A 13,940-nucleotide genomic window follows, 5' to 3' on the forward strand; every position below is an offset into this window, starting at 1 on the left:
TCCTGCAGGCCCCCTGCCCACCTCTGTCCTGCTCCTTCCCGACGGCCAGCCTCAGCCAGGCTCCCTGCCCTTGGTGTGTGCTTTCTACCCAGCCTAGATCACTTTGATTTTTCTCTCTCGCCGTGCTCCTAAGTCTTTTCCTGAAGCTTTCAGTTGGGCACGTGTCCATCACCTGACTTGAGTTGTTTAAGAGGCATGTTTACTTTTGGTCCCAAACGAAGAAAAGCAGAGAGTGGGGCCCCCCCTTCTTTCCTGCCCTTTGGTGCAGAGGCGCAGGCTGTGAGGCCGGGTGGCTCCTCGGGCCGGGACAGCTGCCGCTTATTGACGGACAGGGCGGATTTGCCAACTCTGTTCAGCCAAGCAGGAAACTTTCAATGAATAAACGAATCCTTGTTTTTCATGTCCTCTGGTGAATAGCAACATTTCTTTTGTCATAATTCCTCAAACACTATGAAGAATGTAGATGTGGTTTATGGGGAAACATCTGAAGCCCAGATCAACTTTTACTGACTAGGCGAGGAGAAAACCGTGTTTGCCTCTCGGGTGGGTCATGACCTAGCCCAGGATGGACTGTTTAGAACGCTGAACTTTCTGATTGGACCTTTTCCTATGGGGCCTCCAGGATTTCTGTGAGTTGGTGGATGATAATAATTGACTTGAAAAAATGTCAATATTATTAATATCAATATTAATATTGATTTGAAAACAATGGAACATTAGAGTTAGTTGGGAAATATTTTTACGTCTTTTAAAAATCAACTTTAGGGCTTCCCTGGTGGCGCAGTGGTTGAGAGTCCGCCTGCTGATGCAGGGACGCGGGTTCGTGCCCCGGTCCGGGAAGATCCCACATGCCGCGGAGCAGCTGGGCCCGTGAGCCATGGCCACTGAGCCTGCGCGTCCGGAGCCTGTGCTCTGCAACGGGAGAGGCCACAACAGTGAGAGGCCCGCGTACCCACCCCCCCAAAAAAAAAAATCAACTTTATTGAGGTATGACTCACATACAATACAATGCGCCCACTTTATGTGTATATTATGCAAATAATTTGCATTCACATAATTACCTTAGGAATCTAGATATAGATATAGTTCCAAACCAGTGGCCACTCACATGTGGCTATTTAAATTAAAATTAACTAAAATTAAAAACAGTTCCTCAGTTGTAGTCATCACATTTCATAAGCTTAATAGCCACGTGATTATTGTCTACTGTATCAGACAGTGAAAATTACAAATACACACAGACACACACACACACGGCACTGATATAAAACATACATATAGCACTGAGATAAAACATATCCATCACACCCAAAAGTTCCTTTGTGTTCTTTTCCAGATAATTCCTAATTCCCAATCCTGATTTCAGGAAATCACTGATTTGATTTGTTACTACACATTAGATTTGTGTTTTCTAGAGCTTCATATATACATACTCTTCATTTACCTGGCTTTTTCTCAGCATAATGTTTGTAAGGTGGATCCATTCATGCTGTTACATATGTAACTAGTTCCCTCCTCTTTAGTGCTGAACAGTATTCCATTGTATGACGAGACCACAATTTATTTATCCACTCACCTGCTGAGGCCATTTGGGACTATGCTAAATAAAGCAGTTAGTTTTGTAGACATATATTTTATTTAAAAAAAATTTTTAATTGAAGTACAGTTGATTTACAATGTTGTGTTAGTTTCAGGTGTACAGCAAAGCGATTCAGTTTTATATATATATATATTCTTTTTCAGATTCTTTTCAGGTTATTACAAGATATTGACTATAGCTCCCTGTGCTATGCAGTAGGTCCTTGTTGTTAATGGACATACATTTTCATTTCTCTTGCCTAAATACCTTTGGAATTGCTGGGTTATATGCTAAGTGTATACTTAACTTTATAAGAAATTGCGGAACTGTCTTCCAAAATGGTTGTACCATTTTACATTCCTACCAGCAATGTAGGGGAGTTCCAGCGGACTCCAATTATTACCAATTACTACCATTTTCTGTTTACTTGTTCTATTAAGTACTGAGAGATAGTATCTAAATCTCCACCTGTAATTACAGATTTTCCGTTTCTCCTTTCAGTTCTATCAGTTTTTGCTTCATAATATTTTGAACCTTATGACTATGTACATTCGAATTTAAGAATGTTTTGTCTTCTTTATGAACTGGCCCTTTCACGATGACATGCCCCTTTTTGTCCAAGTTCTGAATTCTACTTTGTCAGCTGATATAGTCACTCCAGCTTTTCTTTTTAAAAATTAGAATGTGCATGGTATATTTCTCTCTCTTTGCTTTTAACTTATCTATTTGTCTATTCCAGAATGAATCGAGCAATTCCCTTTGATTCTAAAACCATGTGAATAGTAACATCCACATTATGATAGCAGCAATCATTCCACCCGTCATTTAAATATAGAGGCTTTCTGGTGAAGAGCACCTTTGTTCCAGATGTTTGGGTTTGGTAATGTTCACAAATTCCAGAATTTTCCTTAAATGATGCAAAATGAAAAACTAGCACTCAATTTTACTCAAAAATCCAGATCTATAATATCGATAAAATCTCCATAATTTAACTTTCTATATTAGGCGTGCCGAAATAAGCTAATATTTAATTTTGAGACAAGGAAAGAAATACAGAAAAAGAAAACCCAATGCCTATGAAAACAGACATCTAAAATTTTAATGATTTAAAAATAGCCTGTATATACAATGTGGGAAAGAGAGTAATACAGATTGAACATTTTGGTTTGGAAAACGTGAAATGTCACCACTTTGCTCAAGTCTGTCATCTCCTAAGAGATGCACATTATACAATGAAATCTACAAGGACACTTTTCAACCTCCTCTTCGTTGATTTTCAGCAACCTGCTTCTTCCTTCGCGCACACTTTCTTTCTTTTAACAATACAGCTTCTTCTGGCACAGCAGAACGTCAAGAACTACGAGAGCGGTGGTTCTGAAAAGCACTTCTAGGGTAAGTTTCACTGATTATTTTGTATCCCACTTAGATCATGCATCCTTCTCGCCTAAATCCTTTCCTGTTCCAATGATTTGGTTGTTTTAAAACAAGCAAGCTCAATTAAGTCAAGGCATATATCGCAAACCAGAATGTTTTCCAATCGGCTGGAATAGCATCATTAAATAAAAACTGGACTGATAAACCGTAATTTGCTCCTTGACTTGGTAATATGTGACTACATTTACCCCCTGGGGTAAGAAGCGTGATGAATCTGACGGCTTGTGGTGTGTTTGTGCTGTACCAACCCCAGCAGGTACGAGAGGACAGACTATGGAACGGACGGATGCTGTGCCGAGCTGGGAGACGGTGGTGAGCGGTGTGCACAGGGTCATTGGCCAGACACAGCTGTAACGCCTAGATGGGCTCCATACAGCTGCTCTGAGTGCTGGGTCTGCATTTGCATGTTTTAGGGAGGGTACAGGATCAAGCATCGGATTCTCTTAGAGTGGGATGTGGCCTGGTGGCTCTAATGTTTAGGTGATCAAGGAACTGGCCAGTTTCCCTCAGGTAATGGGGTAGTAGCACCTAAGGGAATGTTGAGAGTCAGAAAGGCCCCTACTTACAACTGGCAGATGGGACCATCCTTCCTTTTGTGGATGATCATAGTCTGATGTGTCTTCATGAACTCCTGCTGCAAATAATATATTTTTTGCAAATCTAAAAACATCCTTTGGAAAATCGCATGGCCAAGTCACTCATAAATGCGAATGATCAAAAAGCCCTGCGGAAACATGTCCTCTCCATGCTGAAACAACCCTAAGTGGGGACGTGGCCCCTGAGTACACGTGTCACTCCTCCAGCACCTAACACGTCAGAGTTTGGATTAACGTATACTTTCTGAAACGTTCTAAGAGGGCTTTTTCAACCAGAAATGAGGCATCTTGCAATAACGTGCCCAAGACAGCCAGTTTTGGAAGGGGTTTCAAAAACAAAAACAAGGCATAGCATGCCTCCTTACTGGAAGGTGCACACCTGCAAATATACTGTGCTTCCCAGACTTGGGAGTGACATGCTCAGAATAATCGCTAGTATCTGTAGAGCAGTATTACAACCAGCTGGTATGTTTTCTAAAAAAAAAATGCAGCATTAGGAGGTGCTTACTAAGGTGCTTCTTAATTCATGGTTTTCAATGGAATGTATCAGACAAACATCTATGAACGAACATGAACACACAGTCATACACACACACGGACAGGATTCTGTACAGTTTACGTCTTAGATGCTTAGATGTGTACACAAGAACCACGCAGGAAAAAAAAAGTTCCCCTAGAGTTCCCTGAATTTCTGAATGTCGTCTAACCCATCAAATGTTAAAATATTTCATTTTCATATAAAATATCTACAAAAATAGATAAGATTTACAAAAACCAGAGAGTATTTCCAGTTTTCCTCAGTAATCCAAGTCAGTCTCTCTTTTGCTGCTCAGAATGTCGCCATCTCCAGCAAAGAGCGCTTGAAGAGCTGCGCGTTCCTGGACAGGTCGGTCACCTGGTGGACCATCTCCTGCAGGGCGGAGGTGCTGGGGTAATGAAGCGCGGCCGTCTTGGTCGCCAACACTATAGTCTTGAGCTGCTCGCAGAGCTGGTTGCTGGAGTTCATCACTTTGTTGCGAACGTCCTGGGCGGCCACCTGCCTCGTCAGCGTGTCTCCGATGAACACCAGTTTGTGGGCGCTGAGGATGACGAACTTGCTGTGCGCCACGAAGATCCGTGGGGGCTGTGCCGAGCTGAGGCAGCTGAAGAGAGCGTCAATGGCGTTGAGGAGGGAGATGTAATGGGTCTCACACTGGTCATAGTAGAAGCACAGCAGCTGTCTGTCCTGAGCGCCCACGCCGCTGCTGGTGCTTGGGAGGCTCTGGGAGGGCTTCCACTTGGAGATGTCGTTCTCCACGGGCTTTGTGATTTCCTGTTCCAACAACTGGAATTGACTCAGCTGCAGGGAAGGAAAAAGCCGAGTTTGTTAAGGATGAGGTGATGTGCCGAAATGGAAATTAACCAGGGCTCGCAGTTAAAACGCAGGGATCTTCATCCCAGTGTGAGGTGCTTATTAGATGCCAAGACTTGTCCAGTTGCCTGGCTTTCCTAAGCTGTGAACTGTACAGGCTGACAAAGAGGATCCCTAAGGAATCCTCCAGCTCTGACTTCTGTGACTGGACACGATCGGTCTCTTCTCTCCTCAGGCTGGAAGACAGCGTAGGGTTTAAACCCAGCTCTGTTACCTACGCCTTTACGAAGGTTAAATGAGTTAATATTTGCAAAGTGCTTAGACTAGTGTTTGGTATAATGGAGACTCTAGGTAAATGTTCATTAAATGTTGAGAGGTGGCCAGGGAAAAGCAAACATAGGGATCTCTTTGTCAAGTCAGTCACTGACAGTTTGCTTCTTCTGGGGGAAAGCCTTTTGTCCCTTCAAGGCACTTAGATAAATGACAATCCATGACCCTTTTCTATTTCTCCTACTCTTTCTGTCCAGATTTATAAATGTTATTATCCAGCACTACAGGGTAGACTACTGCATATAATACATGTGCACTGTGGAAGAGAACTTCTCTAAGGGCATCTGAACGCAGGCTGTGCATCATAACGCTTAGACCCTCAGAGCGGTCGAAAGGAAGGGGCCTCACACAAGGTCAGACTCAGTGTTAGCTTTCTCCCTTCTCTCCTCACTGCCCCAGCTGGTGTATTATTTAAACTGCAATGATAATAATTTCCAGCTATTGCAACAAGTGTCAGGAGAGGCTCTCTTTTACAGGCAAGGACTATCTGTCTGTGACCGGAGTTTAGGACTCAGTCTTCTGCCCTGAAATAGGGTTGAGTCTGAGCAGGGTTAACCTCACCCAGCTTCTCCCTTGAGAAGTGCACAGCGAGCTTTCCTTTTCTGTAGACTTTGTTTTCTTCTTAGGAATTACTATGATTTCAACAAGTTCCCCAAAGCCCTGCAGTCTTACTTGGCCAAATGCCAAAGGAAACATAAACAGATACAGGGCAATGCTTCAAGATATTCAGCTTATTCTTTTCCAAGTGTGTTCATAAATATATCATCTCATTAGGTTGGAGGGGAGAGGGACTTTCTCATTTTATAGAGAAATAATGGAAGTTCAGGGAGGTTAAGTGACTTGCCTGAGGTCATATGATTGGTTGGCCAGAAAGCACAGATTAGAACTCTGGTTTTCTGAGTTCAGTGCGCCATTTCATGTCCCTACATGCCATTTCAGTTCATCCTAAAAGGCCTATAAATCCTCCATCCATTTCTCGTTATTTTTGTGCCCTTGTATTAGCAATACCCATTATTATTTGCCCCACTCATGCCCAACTTTTGAATGAAACTGCCTTGCCCAAAGCCCTTAGTAAATGGACTTGGATATATTTTGAAAACACTGGATCCTGCCCTCCTCCCCTTAGATTGGAACAAGAACAGCCAAGCCACAGGCTTGGGGAGAGACAGAGATAGAGATGATAGAGACAGAGAGACAGAGGGAGACAGATAGATAGATAATGGCCCAGACTTTTTTAAGGAATTTGATAAACCACAGAAGGGGCTATTAGCGAGAAAGCTGAGATGAGAAACTATATATAGGAAAGGCTTTGAGTGTCCAGCTGTGGGTTCTGTAAAGTTACAGGGGAACCAAATGAGTAGATAATCAGAGGAAACTACCGGAAAATAGAGGCCAAGGAAGTCAATTTAGAGAGACGCCAAGTTAGTACAGGAAGGAGAGGGACACTGACAGTCCTAGTTCCTTCAGACATGGCTATATCTTCATTTTCTGTTCTCGGATTCCCCTGTTGTGGCTTTACTACAAAACCTGTTTGCTTGGGCCAGCTTGAGTGCGTCTTACTCCTTGAGACCAGCCGCCTTAGCCCAATAGTCTTAATAGTTACATGTACAGGCTTAGCCTGGAAAAACTGTATTTGGACGTGGTCCAGGTACACCCTGCTGGATTACCAAGGCCATAGACCTTCTCTTTGTTCTTATACCCTGTTATGTGCCTTGGAGCTTGTTTATGCCAAAGTGTACTGGGAGGATGAAAACCATGATCTTTTGAAGTTGTAGTTTCCTTATTAGGTGGGAAGTCTTTTCAATACCAAGTAGGTTTTGTTCTGATCGAACGCACCTGATGGTGTTCCAGCTGCATCTTGTTCTGTTTGATGATATTTTCTTTTTCCAAGAGCTCCTTCTGTTGCCTCTCAAACTCCTCCTTACCCTATTATTTCCCAACATAAAGAAAACATGACGTCACCACTAGGATTCGCTTATGCTAACAATTTCATTGACAAACACGTGAATACGCTTCCATTTTCCGCTGCCTTGGCAATTTCCCGCATGCCCAGTTAGGCCCTGTGAACCCCAGGCAGGGCTTCTCGGCCAGACTTCCAGAGTCACTGTGTGGATGAGAACTGAAAACTAAAACCCAGTTGCGTGTGGGGTGCCATGCTCTCCGCTCCACTTTACCATTTTTGGAGGGCTAACCACGGCCCGCTTCAAACCTCCTTCAGCGGTACTTTTTCTCAGGGCTCTTTTCTAATAGATTATATGCAAGCCCATAAACCCCCTAACGGGGGTCTAAACGTGGTCCACACTGTATTTCTAGTTTCTTTCAGTCATCTACAGCTCTGCACCAAATTGGCATTTTCCAAGAGGCAGAGGTGGACAACCGGCCAGGTCAATGTTTAATGCCTCGGCCTACTCTCTCCCCATACTTCTTTTCACACAAGGTGTGGCTCTGCTCTCCCCTCCCCGTCGTAGGCAAAGGAACTGTGTGTCATCATCCTGAGGATACTTCGCGGCTGTCAGTCAAATGAAAAGAATGGCAGAATAAGATAGTAAAGCAAATCCTAAATAATGGATCTTGTAGAATGTTTGAACCCCCCCGAAGGGAAAGCTGTCAGGATCCTGAGTCAACCTGGTGGAATTTCCACCTGGAGGACGCAGACTGTGACGGCCCGATTTCCATATGCCATTAAGTTCTAGGTCAATTGGCAAATGCCCAGTGCTCTTCAAGGTCAGCCTATGGTGGGGTTAAGTTTCTCTGTGAGTAATTCTACACACATACACATACACAGTATAGAGCTGAAGGGACCTTAGAAATTCAGAGGTTTTCAAATCTTTTTCCTTAACCGTGAAACACCCCTCGCCCTACTTTTTTTTTTTCAAATAAAGTATCGTGCAGAACCGTATCATGAAATGCAAACAGAAGTGGAGCTGGTATGTCTATTTGCGGGCCCGCTAACCTACTTGGGGAGTCTCCTCCTGCTTGCCTGAGGCATATCCATCAGATCTAATCCACCCCTGCGCTTCATTCATTCTGCAAATGAGGCAGTGAGATGAGGTTACATAAGTTGGTGACACAGTGTCACGGAAAAGTCTAGAGGACTCAGGACTCTCAGGCCAGTATTCTTCCTACTGGACAACACTGCCTCCAATCTGTGAACCATTCATCGTGTTTCTGAACATTAATCTTGGTCTCGGCTCTGGCAGTCTAGCTACCAGCCTTATAGGCATTAGCCCCAGGCCCCTGCATGTGAGTGTAGGTGCCTTAGGAGTCTGGTTCTTTACCTGGAGGTGGACATAGTCGTAATCATCCATCCAGCTCCGTTCAGAGCCGTCACTGCTGCTACAGTCAGGGGGCTGGTCCTTGCCCAGGCTTGGGGGCAGTGGCTTGTTGAGGGCTGGAGCCTTGTGGTCCCCGGGATGCAGCCGCTGTACCTGGGAGCTGGCGTGTGGGCACTCCGCGGAGTTCGTGATGCTCTCAGGCCCACTCTTCCCACGCGAGCTGCCAGGGCCCGGCTTGAAGAGAGCCTCCGCGTTGGTGTTGATGGTCGTGGTCAGCTGCTTGGCATCGTCTGGCACCGTCTTTGCCACCATCACGAACCGGTCCAGGTCATCCCATTTGTTTTGGGGCTTGTTGACGGCCAGAACATTCAGGGACCAGCTGCACTCGTTTAAGTCATGGCTGGTCTGGCTCAGGATCTGATGGGAGTCCTCCAGCCTCTGGAGCTCCCGCTTCATCTTGTTGTGGAGGGGGGGCTCCGGCAGGCAGGAGGCGTTGGCCGTGGCCCCCTTGGCGAAGTGCAGGTAGTCCCTCAGGGCCAGCTCCACCCTGTCCACGGCGGCGCGGACCTCGTTGACGTGTCGCTCCATGTACCCGTAGCCCCGCCAGTCGGTGGTGACCAGCGCCATCAGGCCCGAGACGCCCATCTCCAGGGCCTGCTGCAGCCGGTGGAGCCTCTCGATGGCCGTGTCTGGATCCAGGAAGAGCCTTCTGTCCTGGGACGGGGAGGCAGACAGCGAAGATTCCTTCGAGGTGGTGGAGGACGTGGACATGGTGCTGCCGGTGCTGGAGAAGGACAGCCTGTTGATGCCGTCCACCACATCCTGGGAGCCTTTGGCGTCCGGCGGGTTGCGCAGCGGCACGTCGTAAACCCCGTCTCTCTCTTCGAGGTTTGCTTTCCCGCCGGTTTCTGCTGGCGGTGCCAGAAACTGGACCCCCCGGGGGACATCGTAGGCGTCGTTCTGGGAGCCCCCGGGCTGGCGCAGCTGCGGGGCCGGGTGGCTCAGGGAAATGCTTTGGTGTCTCCGTGGCGCCAGCTCCGCTGTAGCGTCGCCATTATATTTAGCGTGAAGGTCCTTCCCCAGGGGCTTGGTGCCGGCTGGGGGGATGTCATAAACGCCCTCGGGTCTGCCGTCGGGCCGGCCGGCGTGTCTCATCGGAGGGGGGAAGTCGTACTCTTTCTCCCTAAGCCCGGCCTCATCTCTGCAGGCAGGAGGTGGAATGGCGTATCCCTGAAAAGCAAGTGGAGAGCGAAGCTGTTATTCGCTCAGTTGGCTCACGTGACGGTGCGGAAACTGAGCGGTACATCAGGATGAGGGCCAGGTGCTGCCTCCCTCTCGCTCGCCCTCCACCCCTAAGCGTCTCCCTGCCCTCACCTCCCCCGCCCTTTGACAAGTGCATCCTTCCCTGGCCTCCACGCTGCCCTGCGTGGACCCCTCCTGCCTGCGCTGCTCTCCTGGGCCTGCATTGCTGAGCACCTCCTGGGTCTCCTTCCTCAGCTGCTGCAGGCTGGGAGGGCAGGTGATGCATTAGCAGCCCCGGCCAGGCGTCAGGAGGCCTAGGGTCTCTCCCGGACCTGTCAGCCGTGTGCTGCCCAGTAAGCCGCTTCAGTGCTCTGAGACACGGTGCCCTCACCTGTAGAATCAGGATAACTGTACTTCCTGGGCAGAATGAGTCCAATGCGTTAACCCATATAGGTACGGCCTGAGTAAGCTGTGACACCCTATATAAACATGAGTTATATGAGATAGAGCAGTCGCTTGCCAAACGGAATTGATTACTTCACCTTCTTATTGGCTCTCCTTACCGACTCCCCATTTTTTTAGTGTGGGCCCCTAAATACGGAATTCCTAGAATTATCTTTATTGCCGGTTCTTCCTTCCTCCCCCCTTCTCTTCCCTCCCTGTACTCTCTTACAAAGGCTAGCTTCTCCTCTTTGGTTTATGTATCCCAGTACACACACGCACACACGCACGCACACACACACGTTTTTTGCTGCTCTGTAGTAGTGCACTTACCCCTTTGGTAGGAGGGATGTCATAGACCCCTTGAGGTTTTATCTCTCCCACTGGAACTGAGAACACGGGGCCTTTCACAGACGACGGTGGGATGTCGTACACCTGAAGAGAAACACCCCACCAGAGTTACCCAGCACGGAAATGGCTTATACTTGTCATTTTTTATGTACTAAGCTTTTAATGACGGATTTATTTACCAGGTTATGTGTTCCCTTGCTCTTCGGCTGAATTCTGTGTAATAAAGGGTTGATGGAATTTTTCTTTTTCAATTTTGTATTCTTTGACTTAGACTGAATATAAAAATGATCTTAGGTAAACTGCCTACACTGTCTGTATTTTAAATTGTAGCTTAAATTTTACGCTGCCTGATAAATTGATAAGCAATAAGAGCTTTGTTAGATCAAAGCCTCGATTCCCTACTAAAGCAAAGCCAGAAAACATACCTTAAAACATTGGCTAAAATGGCCCCTGGATAGACAACCTAAATAAAGCGTCACGTGACATGTACATATTTTGTGAACTTCCCTTTCCTCTGCAGCCCTGAAGCAAAGCCGCCCTCTTCCCCAGTGACCACATTTCTGGTACGCACCCCGTGAGCGGTCTGGGAAGGAGGGACATCATAGACGTCCTTTTGGTATCTGGATGGGTACTCGTACACATAGCCATGGCCTGTCCTCATCGGTGTGATCACCTGTGGACAGGAAGACACGGGGGGGGGGGGGGGGGGGGTGTGTGTGTGTAAAATTCCAAGCCGAGTCCTGAGGGCATCTCCTAGCCTCCTAATCAGACACTCCACCCTCATCTTTCACCCAACTAAACAGAAAGAAAGAAAAAGACCCACAACACACACACACACACACACACACACACAAAGAAAGAGGGAAGAGACAAAAGGAAGGAGACAATGGTAAACTTTTAAATCCCTCTTGAATCCCAGTGAAGAACCATTCCCTGAAATACCTCTGTCCCCATTCCTCATGGTAACAAAATCACCTCAAAGTTAGATAAAGTCTGAATTCCCAAAAGGTACTTGAAAGGAGAATCATGTTTGAATTATGAAAGTCCTAGATCAACCGTTTGGAGCATCAAAAGCACAGCATTTAAAAAAAAAAAAAAAGGCTCTGAAACTATTTGTAAATAGCGTTCAGCCACTTAAAATTCCTCTCATACCTTCCCCAGGAAGCCTCTTCAGCTGACGTTATTATGATTATAACTAAAATTCCATAGGCCACTAGAGTGCTTTTATGAAGGTTCACACAGCGCTACCCTTAGAAGCCTCCAGGAGCTTTCATTTTAACGAATGAAACACATGAAATACTGAGTCTGGGAGCCGACCAGGAAGAGAGTTGAGGTCTAATCATTTTCCCATTTCCACCGGGGAAGCAAACATCCAGACGGTACCTACGTCCAAGTGATGTCAAAAGTCAAGTACACTCATCACAGCTCGAGCATCTGGAACCAAATGTCAATGAAACAAATCTCACCCGACAGGCTCGCATTTTCATATCTACACACTTCATTGTGTCCTAAGCACAGGTAGAGAAACGACTGGAACTTAAACTCCTCTGAAAATATATTTAATCCCCCCAAAGCTTCTAAACGACTAGGGTCTTGTTTCTGCCTAACCCCTGTCCCCCGAATGCTAACAGCACCCACCTAAGTATTGCTCATGACATTTGTGAGAACAGACACTGCAAATTAGGAAGAGTTTGTTGTTCCCTAAGAAACCATCATCTTTTATCCTTTCTCTAATGTGAAAACTCTGGCGTCAGGCTGCCTGCAAAACTATGCAAAAAATGCTCATATCCATCTTACCCCGAAATGGGTGGAACTCAGCCAAATGCACCAATGCCCTTCTCCCTGGGGGCTCTAAATGCCCGGGTTCAATTTGCTTTTAAATCCCTGGTGCTTGTAGCTGATTATGGCTTGCAATGAAGGTAAAAGAGATTAGTATGCAGCCACCATCCCATCCAATCTCTCCACTGCCTCGGGTTTGAAAAAGGAATCTCTTGCTTTAAGGTTTGTTGGCATGCAACATACAGAACCACTTTACAAAGTGGCTACTGTGCTGTGCAGAGCAAATCTTCCTTTTTAAAGCAGGCTGCTCTTTGCTCAAGAAAGATACACTGTGTTCCCAATGCCCTTATATAATTTTTTTCTTCACTCGCTATTGTCCAGGAGAGAAATGAAGCATCTTCTCTTGGTCTATCTCATCGGCTCCTCTATTTATAGCTCTCTGTTTTGGCTGTTTAATAAAACCTGCTCACAGCGCAGCTTTTGTTCAGTCTACAAGTTTCTAAGAGTGGATTCTATCCAAGGTTGCCAAGTTAGTAATAACGCTAATGGAAAACCAAGGCTGGTTATGCTGAAGGCCAGCAGACGGGTTTCATCTTTAGTTTAAAAAAGGGAGCGGGGCTGGGAGATAGATGGGGTGGTGCTAGTATCTGAAAATAGCGCTTGGTGACATGTAAACATAAGGCACAACCTCAGGAAGGCGGGTCGCCAGCGAGGCTCTGCCCTGCCTTTGCAGATCGTCCCTGGCAGGGAGCATTAATGCTTCCCAGTATTTAAGGTCTCACTTCCTGACAAATGTCACAGAACCCCCCGCGTGCTCTCTCTTTCTCATTTAGAGGATGCCTGTGGTCATCTGCTTTTTTAAAAACTTTGCATTGCAAACCAGTCATTTTCCTTGTTTATGCATTAAAAGAAACAGATGGTGAAAAACCACAGGGGGAAAAAGCCAACAAAATACAACCTTCCCCGATGCCAGCATCCTGATGTTACTATCCAATTCGCATCGGTCCACAAATGGCGTGGAAATGGGACCGGGGCTGTGCATCTGGTCAGACACAGGCAGGGCACAGAGTGAGCCCCTTTGTGACGCCCCAGAGAACAAGAGGAGCTGGACGTCCTCTACTTTTGGACCTTCTCCAACTCACCCCATTGCCTGGGTCACTTTCATGCCAATTGTGTGTTCTCTCCTCAGAGGAAAGTGCTGACTGTTGTGAACCTTACAAAGTGTCCAGTTTTGTGGTTCATAAGGCCTTTTCTTCCTGCTTCATACAGTCCACAAAAACCTTCCTACTTTCCCAGGATTACTGAACCTCAGCCTATGAGGAACACCAAGGTCTAGCTAAGGGGATGTACATTTGGGAAGAAATCTCCTGGGCATTTGCACGTAATTGCTACACAAAGGGCATCTTAAAAACTAATTTTCTCAATGAAATCAAGTCAGGTTTTTCATTTCCTTTTTTCCTCCATTTGTTTTTCTTTCCTGCATGCCTTTCATTCTGCGTATTTATTTATAGTTATAAGGGCTTAGCCTTAGGAATTACCAAACTGACCTCTTAGCTCTTTAG

General features: G+C 46.2%; 1 protein-coding gene across 1 annotated transcript in view; it reads right to left on the minus strand.

Moving 5' to 3' along the window:
- Positions 1 to 2,654: 2,654 nt before the first annotated feature.
- The window catches only part of NEDD9 (neural precursor cell expressed, developmentally down-regulated 9), a 49,382-nt gene continuing 38,096 nt past the window's right edge, over positions 2,655 to 13,940 (minus strand). The window contains exons 3-7 of the mRNA XM_022586663.2: positions 11,171 to 11,272; positions 10,582 to 10,683; positions 8,569 to 9,795; positions 7,127 to 7,216; positions 2,655 to 4,948 (exon numbers count right to left, since the gene is read on the minus strand). Coding sequence (XP_022442371.1) covers positions 4,439 to 4,948; positions 7,127 to 7,216; positions 8,569 to 9,795; positions 10,582 to 10,683; positions 11,171 to 11,272 — 2,031 coding nt within the window. The 3' untranslated portion in view covers positions 2,655 to 4,438. The remainder of the gene's footprint in view (positions 4,949 to 7,126; positions 7,217 to 8,568; positions 9,796 to 10,581; positions 10,684 to 11,170; positions 11,273 to 13,940) is intronic.

The sequence above is a fragment of the Delphinapterus leucas genome, chromosome 10 (assembly GCF_059928025.1).
Source record: "Delphinapterus leucas isolate spDelLeu-1000000601 "Yukka" chromosome 10, BTC_Dleu_Yukka2, whole genome shotgun sequence".
Classification (NCBI taxonomy): Eukaryota; Metazoa; Chordata; class Mammalia; order Artiodactyla; family Monodontidae; genus Delphinapterus; species Delphinapterus leucas.